The following is a 12,138-nucleotide window of genomic DNA, read 5'->3' on the forward strand; positions in this document are numbered from 1 at the left end:
CAAACAACAGACTTAATTTTAGGAGGTTTCTAGGCTTCATATGTGAGTCAATGAGCCTCGATGAACTGATCAGAAGCAAGTAGTGGGGACTGGATTTAATGGCTACAAGTCCTCACTATATTTGTGAAGATCTGTGGTTAGTCTTTTAAAGCAGGCTGCAGAAGCTTGTCTCCTTCCTCATAATAGTGCCTGAAAGGTAACATTAGACTCCTTGAGTACAAGTATTGAGATGTAGTCTAGTGCTTGGAGAGAGGTCATCTCAGTGTACCGGAGTTTCTGCTTGAAGGTTATCCAGAAGGTACCATGGCAGCCTGAGAAATAATTTGTCAGTGACTTAAAGCCTCCAGTCTTCTTTGAACCCATTTTCATTTGTAAATCATGCTGACCTCTACTGAAGGTGGCAAAAGCAATGTGTCTCAGTCTCATGATACAGCAGATGAGATTTACAAATACTGCTATTTTCAATTCAAACTTGGAACTCCACTGAGCAATTCCATTTACGTACTTCAGGCAGCCTACAATTGACATACAGGATCAATCCATTAATGTGACGGTCTCCTCCTCCACTAGGGTTCCGTGAGCATCACATCTTCATGGATCTTTGCTAAACTTAGAGTACTGCATGCAGAGCCTAAAGTGCTTGTGTTGTGAGAAACTGATACAGAGCACAGGTGTACCAAGTCATTTATAAGGTTTTAAATGTCCGTAGTCTTGTTTTGTAGAGCACTGTATGGTTGCAAGCAATGAGGAACGATCTGTCTGCAGCAGGGAGGTTTCTAGCTTCTAAGGGAATGTGCTCTGTTCATTTTTAAAAATACCAAGGAAACTCTTAAGTGTGCTGTATTTGTATATTTCTTATTAATTATTTTTTCTTTGTGATCAGTATAGAGCCAGTGTTTTCAGTGGTGTTTTCAGTAGTCTTTAAAGGAAGAGCATCATAATTGCAATTTCTACAGGAACTGCCAGAGTGCCTTTAGCAGAAACTGAACATTAAAATGTTTCAGGTTTGTCCATTTTTTTTTTTTTGTGAAAAAGTTCATAAAGATGATATGTTTTAAGCAGAGGTGTGAGTTCTTGAATCTGGAAGTTGCTGTTACACAAATGTATTGTTATTAATTCTGACTGGATTAAGCGTTAATAAGAAATAGGATAAGGAGTGTCCCCAAAATGGTGTTTATTTCTGTATCTGAGCAGATGCTCCGGCTTAAAGGCTTGGCTTGCTAAAGCCATCCTTGTCTTTATAAATTACAGAGAATTCAAGAAGGAGTCTGTGCTGCTACCTGAGTTTGGGGTTTTTTGTTTTGGTTTGGTTTTTTGTTTGTTTGTTCCAGTGTAATGTCAAATACTCCAGGAAACCCAAGCTACTGTGACAGCTGCTCTAAAGCAAGCTAGATAAGCAGAGTGCCACTTCCACTCTCCATGGAAACTAATATATACAAAGCAGAGGAGATAGCATTTATTTAAAACAGCAAATTTTATCTTGATTACTGTGGAATGAGCTGTCATCTTTCTGTAATATAGATGACCTGATGGGGACTTTGAGTCCAGGGTAGAAACAGGATAGGAATGAACAGTCTGACGACTAAGTCATTACTGGTAGTGGTGAAGGCAACGACTTCTCTGTGAATTGTAGGCTGATACTTGGTTAATTTCAGGAGTGATCACGTTGCTAGCCACTGCTGTGTTTTTTGGCAGTTGGCTGAGAGACAAAGGTTGAATTACCAAATATTAGCTAGTCTTTGATGGGAAAATGGCTTCTCATATGAAAGCAAATGAACCATGTGGGGCCTGGGAAAAATGTGTAGCTGGACAGTTATGCCCCTGCTCTTCATGTTCCTGTGTTGCAGCAACTACTGCATGAAAGTTCTTTGTCTTTACAGAGAGACTCAAGCTAAATGATCATTTTAGTTCACTCTTCTTTCAAAACTATTTTTCAGAGCAGATTCTTGACAAATCCATCATACAGGGATCTCATCTAGAGAGGTGCCAAAGTAGTAAGCTCAGAGCTCTTTTGATTCTACAGGCAGAATAGCTGATTTTTAAGTGGTGCAAAATGTCTGGTTTTCCTTCTACAGTTACATGCATCTTGCCATTAGGAAGTATTAAAAAATAAAGTATTTAAAAATAAACAAGTATGCTGTTATATCCTAGTTTACAGCCTTTTTCTTCATGCTAAACCATTCCTCATTCCCATTTTTATTTTTTAAAATCTGCATATTATTAGTTCTGTTGATGAAATTCTTCTGAATGGAACAAATCTATGTAACTAATTCCTGGTTCTCTTGAAGTTACTTCTGATTATCTTACACCTTTTGGTTATTCAGCAATGTAAACCGAAATTGTGTTAAGTGATTGCTAGGGACTGATGCAGTTGGCACTTTGCATACTCCTCTGGAAAAAGAAAAAGGTTTTTTTGTAAAGATCATATTGTGTTGCAAAGTTTGATTGATTTGCAGTGCACTACTCTCTCCCTAATCTCTCAACCTCAGTGCTTCATAACATCCAATTTAAATCTCTGCTGAAGCTTGGAACCATTCCCACACTTTGTATCACCGGATACGAGGGTGAAGAGCTCAGCACCTCCCTCTCTGCTTTCCCTCAGGAAGCCCTGGAGAGCAAGGAGCTTGCCCCTCACCCTCTTCTTCTCCAAACTAGACAAGCTCAAAGTTCTCAGCCACTCCTTTTAGGACATTGTTTCCAGCCCTTTCACCAGTTTTGTTGACCTCCTGGATGCATTCAAGGACCTTCACATCTTTAAATTGTGGGGCCCAGAACTGCACACAACACTCAAGGCAAGGCTACGCCACCCTTGAATATAGAGGTAATCATCTCTTCTGACTGAGTGGTCATGCTGTGTGTGATGCACCCCAGGATGAGGTTTGTCCTCTTCGTTGTTAGGACACACTGGTAGCTTCTATTGAGCTAGTGTTGATCTGCACCCCCAGATACATTCATATCAAAGATTTTTTTTAGTATGTGAGTGGACAATTCTGTGAAAATGTTATCTCAATGCTCAGAAACGGTCAGTCAGTTACAGGAGTTCTGAGGAAAAGGGCAGAAGACCTGTTTAGTTCATGATGCCTTCAGCTCTACACTGTGTTCATTTAAAAATAAACAATAAAAATAGGGAATAGTAATGAAAACTAAGAAGTGAAACAATTTCCATAGAAGAAAAGGTTAAATAGCAATGTCTTCAACGTGGAAAGATAGGACCATGAGAGACTGTAACAGAGAATGTCAGTAGCATGAGTGATCATCACCTACATCTTACATCAAGAATTAGAAGATACCCAAATACGTTGTCAAGGATTAAAAAAAAGCAAAGAGAAATAGACTTGAGTAGTGAGAAATTAAAATCTGAAATGCATTGTTGTGTTTTGGATATGAAAAGCATGAATGGGTTAAAAAAAAAAATACTGTGCAAATTCATAGGGGGAAAAAAATATCCACTGACCTTTATTAAAATACAGTGATGCAAATACGTTCTTGCTCTTACCAAGTTGAAGGCGCATGCTCCCTGGAAGCTGGGAGGCTTTGTCAGGGAAAGAACTACTCATTAAATGTTCTTGCCTCTTACATACCTTTTCCAAAACATCTGCTGCAGGCTGCTGTTGCAGACAGACCTCATCTGTCTGTTTTTAACAAATTTAAGTAGAGGCCTAAAATTCTAAGCAGGAGAGCAAATTCATTGGAAATTATGGTTACGCATAGAACCGTCATGAATTACAGTTCAGATTTTTACATCACACACTTTATTTACAATATATTCTGACAATATCGTTCTTCCTGATGCTAGTGTTACAGGAAACAACATTGTTTAGACAGGTAAAGGAATGTTTACCATTACTAACCCTAATTTCAAAAGCAGGAATGGTTCTGCTTTGAATATCCCAGAGATATAACTTGTACTTGATTATACACAAAGAACAGACAGGCTGTCCAAAGGTACATTCGACAATGTATTATTCACAACAGTAACAAATGAAATGTTTTATTTGGTCTTTTATTTCTATTTTGGTACCTTTTTCCTGCTTACTATTCATAATGATTTTATGGTCGTAGGGTATCCAGTAACTGAGAGAGTCTTGGATATAGGCAGCTTTCAGTCCATGCATTGACAAAGTTCCTGTGCACTTCTCTAGAAATGTGATGGGAGATCTGTCAGTCTGCCTTCATTGTTTCCAGATAATCCCTATCTTCCAGTCTCTGGATCTATGTAAGTACTTTTAAAATTAGGGGCTTTTAAGTACCTAGGATCATCAGTATTTGTTTTCTGGGAAGCATCTGTATGTTTTTAAACTTGGGCTATCACATGCTACTTGGAATTTTAAATATCCTAGCATGAGCTGTCAATTACTTTTCTTGAGCAGCAAACTCTTTTCAGCAGTAGCCATTGACTTTCAGGGCTGTGTGGCAGCTGACTTCTGGTAAACTATATAGGGAGTAAAAAGAAGAGATACTTCAGACTATTTGGGAGGGGAAGTTATGATATTTAATATTCATTGCCTTCAACTCAGTTTCACCTAGCAATGTTTTTTTTAGAAGGGCTGCAACTTAGTATAACTGAGCTAAAATTTCACTTATCCTACCATGGATTAACAGAGTTTTCATTTCCCAATTTTGGTCTTTCTCTGTTGTTTTTTTTTTTTTCCTGAAGAATCGTTTTCTCTGGTGTAAAAATTTATTTTGGGATTGCCCTGCTGCTCAAATTTCTACAGATGACAGTAATGACAAAAATTGTTGGTGTGTAGTAGACCAACTCATATGTTTAGGAGACGTAGATCCATCCTACCAGGAATATTTGCATGTGCATGATGATTATTCTGATATATTCAGATTATGACAGAAGTAAGCAAACAATGAAGAGAAAGGGAAATTCCAAAAGCTTGCTTTTGCAATGTTAAAAATCAGGGATTTCACGAGACTTGAGTAAGAATCCCGCCAAAGAAGTTGTCAGTGGTTTTGGAGCTGTCACCAGTCTGTGGTTTCTTCAATCACCTTAGTAGTTTTCCTACCTTCCCCCACCCCCAGTAAAAAATCTGGTTAACTGTGAGACTTTAATATGTCAAAGCTACATTTGTGATGTTTTCTTTGAAGACTTGCCTAGCTACCTGCTGGGATAGATTTTGTTGTAATATTGTTTTTTCCACAGTTTGTGTTTTGAACATCAATGTTGGGGTCATTCACGCCTGAGACAGTGGATATCTGGTTGGCTTTGCCGAGGTTCTTAATGATGTTGATGTTGTATTTGGCAGTTTCCACAAAGCTGTTTTCTAGTAACCATCCATCTGATTCACCCTCCAAATCTCCTAGCAGAAGGACATTCTTCATTGCTGTTTGTAGGTACCGGACACCAATGAGTACAGAGAGCTGCGAGACACAGTTAAGGGTTAAACAGAGTTTAAATTGCAGCCTCAATCCTACCACTAAGTCAGATTTCTGACTTGTGTATTTACAGCCCTAATAACGAATATTGACTAAAGCAGACAAATTCTTTATCCCAGCAATATATGTAACCACTCTTACCCCAATTAACTACGTTTTTCAGAAAAAAAATACCAGTGATAGATTGATTGATTCTCTCTCCATTCTTCAGGCAGCATTCCCACTTGTATGTTACTAGCACATAAATACCTAGAATTACATGAGAGCACTGCAGCCTCAGAGACCACATCTAATTGATGTAGAATGGGTGATCAATTAATGGAACTATCAATCACTAGAAAAAAAAAATTGTAGTCTGTGGATTTTCTTCACCCTGACTTGGATTAAATCACCATTTCCTCCAAGGAGTTCAATCATTCATATGTAATCCATATGTGTCCTACATGCATTGAGATTAAGATGGATGGCCTATAGTTGTTGGTTGGACTTGATGATCTTAAAAGACTTCTCCAACCTTAATGATTCTATGATTCTATAGTAGAGGCTTAAGTGTAAGCATAGGAGAAAGCCTCACTTTGATAGTTCTGTTGGAATGGAGATCAGCATGCCCAGCTTGTCAATGTTTAAGGGCTCACAAAGAGATGGCTCACAGATTTTTCATGTGCTGCCAAAGGCTTGCTGTTTCTGTCACCACCAGCCCATCTATCACTGCTTGATGACTGTTGTGAACTGCTGTAATTACAGTGCTGGTAATTGTGTAATAGAACAATAATGAGAAAACTCAAAACTTATTGAAAAACAAAACAAAACTGTGTTTTAGTCTGTGCCATTGGAGGGTCCTGTAGCTTTAGATGACAACATCCAGACAACTTTCTCCACAGGCAATCAGCAGAGAAACTGCAGCTTTGCAGGTGTGTGTGCTTGCCTGTGATGTGCTTATTTTATTGCATAATAAGCAGTCCAATCTAAAAGGTGTGCCATATGTGCAAGTCCTATCTATATGAGGAAGCAATGATAATGTAAAAATGAGGCTTTCATATATTGATACTTAAGCTCAGTTTTTACTGTAAATAAATTAACAAACTCAGCCAAAAGCCTGCTCACATTTTGTATATTCGTTGTTAAAACTGACTTAAAACAAGCCTCAGACCTTCTCACACAATTTCTTTGCAGTGGTGTCAGTGCATGTATCATCCTCTATCTGATCCCATAAATGCTTTAGGGAAGGGAATATGCTATAGTCTGCTGAAAAAGCTCTGTAAATATACAGAACTCTGTACATTGTTTCTAATAGTTCTCATCTTCCATGAGACTTGTTTCTGCTCTGGGGGCTTGAAGAAATCGTCTGTATTGAAGGAAGCCCTGCAACATTCATAAGTGTTTGTGGATTTCGTTTTAGCTACTGAGGCCCTGATGGAGATGAGGAAGACTCTAATTATTCTGACACAGATCACTTTTCTGAGACTTACCTCAAACAACCAAATAAGCAGTGCTGCAATACCGATGGATCTCATAATAGCTGTGTAGTAATCCAGCAGGGCCTCTCTGCACCCCTTCATCCAGATATTGAGCTCCTCTGTCAGAAAGTCATAGTTGTAGTGAGCACTGTTGTTTGTCAGCTGGTACTGGATACAAGGCCGTGGGGAGCTTGGGTTGCAGCAGCTGAAGGGTACTCCATCCACCAAGAACTTCCCATCAACGTTGCTCTTTAGACGGCTGCAGCAGGACAGAAAGTTCAGGTGTCACCAGTCTGGTAGCAGCAGCAGCAGAGAGTGATTCTTATGAGAAGGCTATAATGCATGTTTGCTGCAATGTAGTTCTCCTCAATGTAACAAAAGAAAAATGGGAAGAGCTTTCAACATGAAGAGTTGCTTACTGCAGGAAAATTAAATTTTTAATTTGCTCTGTTAAGTGTGATATCAACACAGTATCTCATGTTGCTCTTCGTATTGGATGTTCAAGGTGTAGCTTCAGTATTCATGGAGGTGGTGCCTTTTTAGGTATCTTTTCTCTGAAAGCACTAAAGACAGTTTCTGAATTTGTATGTCTTGGTGGATCTTTAATGGAATTATGGCCCTATGTTTCACTGTGTTTCACTACTTCTGAACTGATTTGCAATAAAAGCATTCCTTAAGAGAGAAATTAGTTCAAGAACCATTTTGTATGCCACAGGAGTCACTGGAAACTCTGCACTGGCATTTCATCATTGCACCCATGTGCAGTTGCTAGTATGGCACATGTTTTGAGATTAATTCACAAAGGAGTTTCTACTTGTTAACTGTACTTTCTGTAACTTTTGAAACTACTTGTATTTATTGCCAAAAATAAGTCCTTTCCTTCCACTCTGAAATCAGGAGGAAAAAAGGTTGAAAAAGAAGAAAGATCAAGAAATATGGGGGGGGGGGGGAGGGAAATCATAGGATGGAAAGAGAACACAGTGTCAGATTAATCAAGAGTTTCTAGAACAGTTAAATGAATCCTTGACATGCAGTTACATTTTATTACCTTCATTTAGCTAGTGCTTCCTTGTGAGGACTTCTGTTTCCAAGCAGGCTCTTCAGAAAAACAAATTTTCCAGAAACAGGAGAGTATATAAGATGAAAGATGCTGTCTCACTTTGGGAAATGCTCCTTGCAAAAAGGCTTATTTCCTGAGAGAGCCCCACAGGTGAGAGTTGTTTTAGTGAATACTATGCCCTTTGGCTTTTGTAAGAGAGTCAGAAGACATGGAAGACAATTTTTGCTTAGACATCCAGCTTTAACAGTTTCCTAATAGTAGAATTCTTAATATTTTCCAAAATTTATCCTATTTTCCAGTTCCACTACAGATGATCTAAATTAAAGGGAAGCAAGTTATCACAGAAAGCTCATCAGGTGAGCAGACTGAGCAGCAGCTCTGCAGTCCAGTGTTCTGGCGTTTTGTGACTAAATATATCTTTCAGAAGAGACGTAAGCTGCTTGTATTTCAGTATTTGTGGCTGTGCTGGCATGGCAGAATAACTGCCTTTATCTTACTGCTGTGGGCTTGCTAAATACAACCTCCTGCTTGTTTTCTTTGGGTTTTTGTTTGTTTGTTTTGGTTTGGGTTTTTTTGGGGGGTGGGAGAGGGGTGGTGTTTTATTTAACATTCTGTCAAAAACGTCTTCCTCAAAGATCTTAAGTAAGTGAGGAAGCTCATTTGCTAATTCCCACCTAGGAGTGAGTTAGGCATGAATTCTTCTCCAGTTTCAAGTCTTGCTACTCTTTTTGTGGCCATCATATTCCTGGTAAATGGCAAAAGAACAAAGCCAATGCGAAAGTACCCAAATAATCCATTGAAATGAGACTGAAGTGTGCAAGCAGTGTAATTGGTCTAGGCAAAACCACTCACTGGGATGAAAACAAGGAAAGGAGCAAGAGAGCTACAAATGGAAAGCTCAAACATAGGATAAGAACAAAACCTCACCCAGAGAGGAGAGAAAGGCTGGCACATTGTAAAAGGACAGCAAAATGCCATGTATATTTCAGTGACATGAGCCAAATATAGTACAGCATCTAAAATGGTTAAAGTACAACCTCTTAAACTAGGTTTTAAGCTTTTCTTTTGATCCCAAGGTTGTGGGTTGTTTTTTTTTTGTTTTTGTTTTGGTTTTTTTTTTTTATTTCCTGCCACACGTTATAAAGAGAGATTTTCTTTCTACTGCGGTAGTAACAGCGGTTTCCAGACTTGGGTCTGTGTCCTTTTGCCGTGGTTTCCTCTACTAGGAGCAAATTAAAGAATGATGGATCTTGGTACTGTTAGAAAGGAAGACCTCAGTAACAGGCAGCGAGATATTTGCTGTTCTTTTTTTTTTTTTTTTCTTGCAATTCAAAGTTTTTATGGTATTGTAAAGCAAAAAATGCTTTTGAGACTATAAAAAGAGGTTTTTACCCAGCCAAAGCAATGATAGGGTTGTTCCTCTGTAACCTGCCTCATCCTCCTAATGCTTCTATTGACTCTCTCCATTTCTTGTCACATTAAGGTGTGGGCAATGGAGAGAAGGGAGGGAAGAGGATTATGAGGGAAAGTGAAAAGTTTAGTTTTGCAAAGGTTACATGTGAGATGGACAGTATGTCAGTTCTCACCTGCTTTGCCTCTTAGTCTACCAAGTACTAACTACATACAGTACAAGATGAGACCAACAGAACAGGCTGCCCAGAGAGGTTGTGGAGACTTTCAAAACCTCCCTGAATGCATTCCTGTGCAGACTGCTCTAGATGATCCTGCTTTTGGCAGGGGGGTTGGACTCGATCTCTGGAGGTCCCTTCCAACCTCTTAATGTTCTGTGATTCCGTGATGTGGTTCCTTCTTCATCCTTTCTGAGTGTTTCCAGCTGGACTTTGCTTCCAACAATTTTGTATCAAATGTTTCACTACCAGGTTTTTGGAAATCATGGAATGAGTTAGAGAGCACCAACTTGAGTTCAAGCAATCAAGATGGAATTATCTAATTTATATACAGTAAAAGAAATTAAGTGTAATTACTTCTCTTACACTCATTTCACTGGCATCTTCTGCCTCCATGGGGCAAAAATTAACTGACAGTCAATGGCAGAGCAGAGCACAGGTGAGCCTGCAGAAGAAAGTGGAGTTCTGCTGAGACCCTGGGTGAAACGTCGCTGGTTTTGCATGTGCCTCAGAGATAAAAGGCAGTGTATTTTACTACTGACCTCACAACAAGATACTGCTCTTAAGTTCCTGTGGACCATCTTTGTTATGCCACTGTTCAGCATATAGCCAGGATTTAAAACACCTCCTGGGTCAGTCTCTTGTCATTGTTGATTTTTCTTTTGAGAACACTAGTTCTAAAGCTTGCTTTATTTCCTCACCACCTGCCTTACACATGTTGACACCCTCTTATCTGTATTCGCCTGTGTCCTGTCCTCTGGTGTATTTGCAGCTCTGTATATATGCTTTGCTATGATGGCAGTTGCAAGCTGCAAATTCTGTGAAAATAAGATCTTTGGTCTCTGGCTTCACTGTCACTGATTTTTGAGTTCAGTGAACAGAACACTTGATAAATGCCAGTCAAACTTTGTTTTTCTTTCCTAGGAATATATAGCTACTGAGCTCGTCAGTGAAGGCTTCTTTTTAGCTGTAGAAGAATTATTACATATTGGATTGTCTACTTAGATTTTTTTTAATTGTTACCTTTTCTATTGTCTTGTAATAATGACCACGTTTTCTTTTGGAGCATCTAATTTCACAATTGCTACATCATGTGAAGCACTAACCGAAAAACCTAAGCAAATTTCAAGTGTTTTTCTCCTCCTTTTTTTATCCAATGCACACCATGTTGGCAGTTTTATCACATGTGAACGTACAGATTTGAACGTGGGTATGCAAAGCCGAATATTTTGAAGGAGAAAGAACTTCCAGTGTTTAGGATTGACTGTGCAATGTATTGATAGTACAACCCTTGTTTTCTTTCTGTTATCGTCTGACTGTGAGGTTTTGAGGTAGTTAGTTCACCACACTAAAAAAGATACATCTTTGCTTTCTTTTCTATCCCTAAAAAGTTAACAAAAGGCAGCCTTTGTCTATGTAATTAGCATATTTTGTGAGTAACATGGTCCATCTATATTTTTTTAAAGAGACAAAAGTCCAGTAAAAACTAGTAACTACTTTGCTTTCTTGAATACGTTTTTCTCCTAGAATTTTTTTGTTATGACTAGTGAATACTTACTCCACAACTTCCTTGGAAGCCATATTCAGATACCGAGCAGATACCCACTGAATCTCAAACCAGTCTCTAAAGCCATTGTTTCCACAGCATCGGAATCCAATTTGTAACATATCCACTGTTTTCTTTAAGAAACATCGTCCAGGTATGTCTGTGTCCTTATAGAACTTAATAGCATCCCTCAGTCCTAGGTAGAGAGACTCTTCCAGCTCGTTCCTCATGGTATAACACATGAGAGCACCCACCAGTATGGAGAAGGTAAAGCAGAAGGTACATACAATGTATGGGAGCATGACTAATTTCCATCGAGAGAACTTGTTGGCATCTGAGCAGTCATAGCAGATTTTGCCACCCAGAAAGTTGATGATACATGCTATGACCCCTACAGAGATCAGCATGTTGGGGACGGAGTTAATGTCCCCTTTTGCCATCACTTCATTGCGCTTCTTGATCTCTATTTTCAGAAAGAGGCCAAGGCTGAAGAGAATGACCCCGCTCACTACAGAAACCCAGTTGAGGATCCATAACATCTGGGCCAATTTGTCCCTCCTAGTTTTGGTGAATTTTACTTTGAGGACAGCCATAGTCAGATCAGGGTTAGGTAAAGAAGCGTAGGTCAAGGAAATCTCGTAAGCTGATTAGGAGCATGTATCCAAGGCATGCAGTAGAGATCTGAAGAAGAGAGAGGGAGAGATTACTGTCTGTTTGACTGGGTATTTATAGAGACTACAGAAAGCTTCCTGTACAGCCTCACGCACTCCTGCCAGGGGAGTCCCCCAGAGAAATGTGTTGTTTACATTTCTTACAATGTAAATAATTTAAAAAAAATTAAAATTAAAAAAATGTAAGGACTGGCTAGAACAATTGAAAACAAGTGAACAGGAGAACCAATGAACTCTGGGTTCCTATGGATTTTTGTTAAGAGCAATTTTCTGTGCAGGTTTTCTGAAGTCTAGAAGGGAGCTAATCTGCTGTCTTTCCCTCCAGGAGATTTATGGTTCCTTTCCCATGTTCTTGTTGCCTGTACTTTCTTGGTGATTCTATGGATTTATA

The 12,138-nt window shown here is 39.0% G+C and overlaps 1 protein-coding gene across 1 annotated transcript; it reads right to left on the reverse strand.

The window, feature by feature from the left end:
• Positions 1 to 5,103: 5,103 nt before the first annotated feature.
• LOC128981679 (photoreceptor outer segment membrane glycoprotein 2) lies at positions 5,104 to 11,669 on the reverse strand. The gene is made up of 3 exons (XM_054400608.1): positions 11,089 to 11,669; positions 6,855 to 7,101; positions 5,104 to 5,370 (listed from the first exon to the last, which is right to left on the reverse strand). Exons 1-3 carry the CDS (start codon positions 11,667 to 11,669, stop codon positions 5,104 to 5,106), a joined length of 1,095 nt encoding a protein of 364 aa, XP_054256583.1.
• Positions 11,670 to 12,138: the final 469 nt, after the last annotated feature.

The sequence above is a fragment of the Indicator indicator genome, chromosome 4 (genome assembly GCF_027791375.1).
Source record: "Indicator indicator isolate 239-I01 chromosome 4, UM_Iind_1.1, whole genome shotgun sequence".
Taxonomy (NCBI): Eukaryota; Metazoa; Chordata; class Aves; order Piciformes; family Indicatoridae; genus Indicator; species Indicator indicator.

Excerpts from the sequence above, each read along its gene's own strand:
- LOC128981679 (XM_054400608.1), bottom strand. The coding sequence starts at position 11,669 with ATGGCTGTCCTCAAAGTAAAATTCACCAAAACTAGGAGGGACAAATTG. Across the intron at positions 7,102-11,088 it reads GCTTCCAAGGAAGTTGTGGA|CCGTCTAAAGAGCAACGTTG; the intron begins GTAAGTATTCAC and ends GTCCTGCTGCAG. Across the intron at positions 5,371-6,854 it reads TGCTTATTTGGTTGTTTGAG|CTCTCTGTACTCATTGGTGT; the intron begins GTAAGTCTCAGA and ends TGTGTCTCGCAG.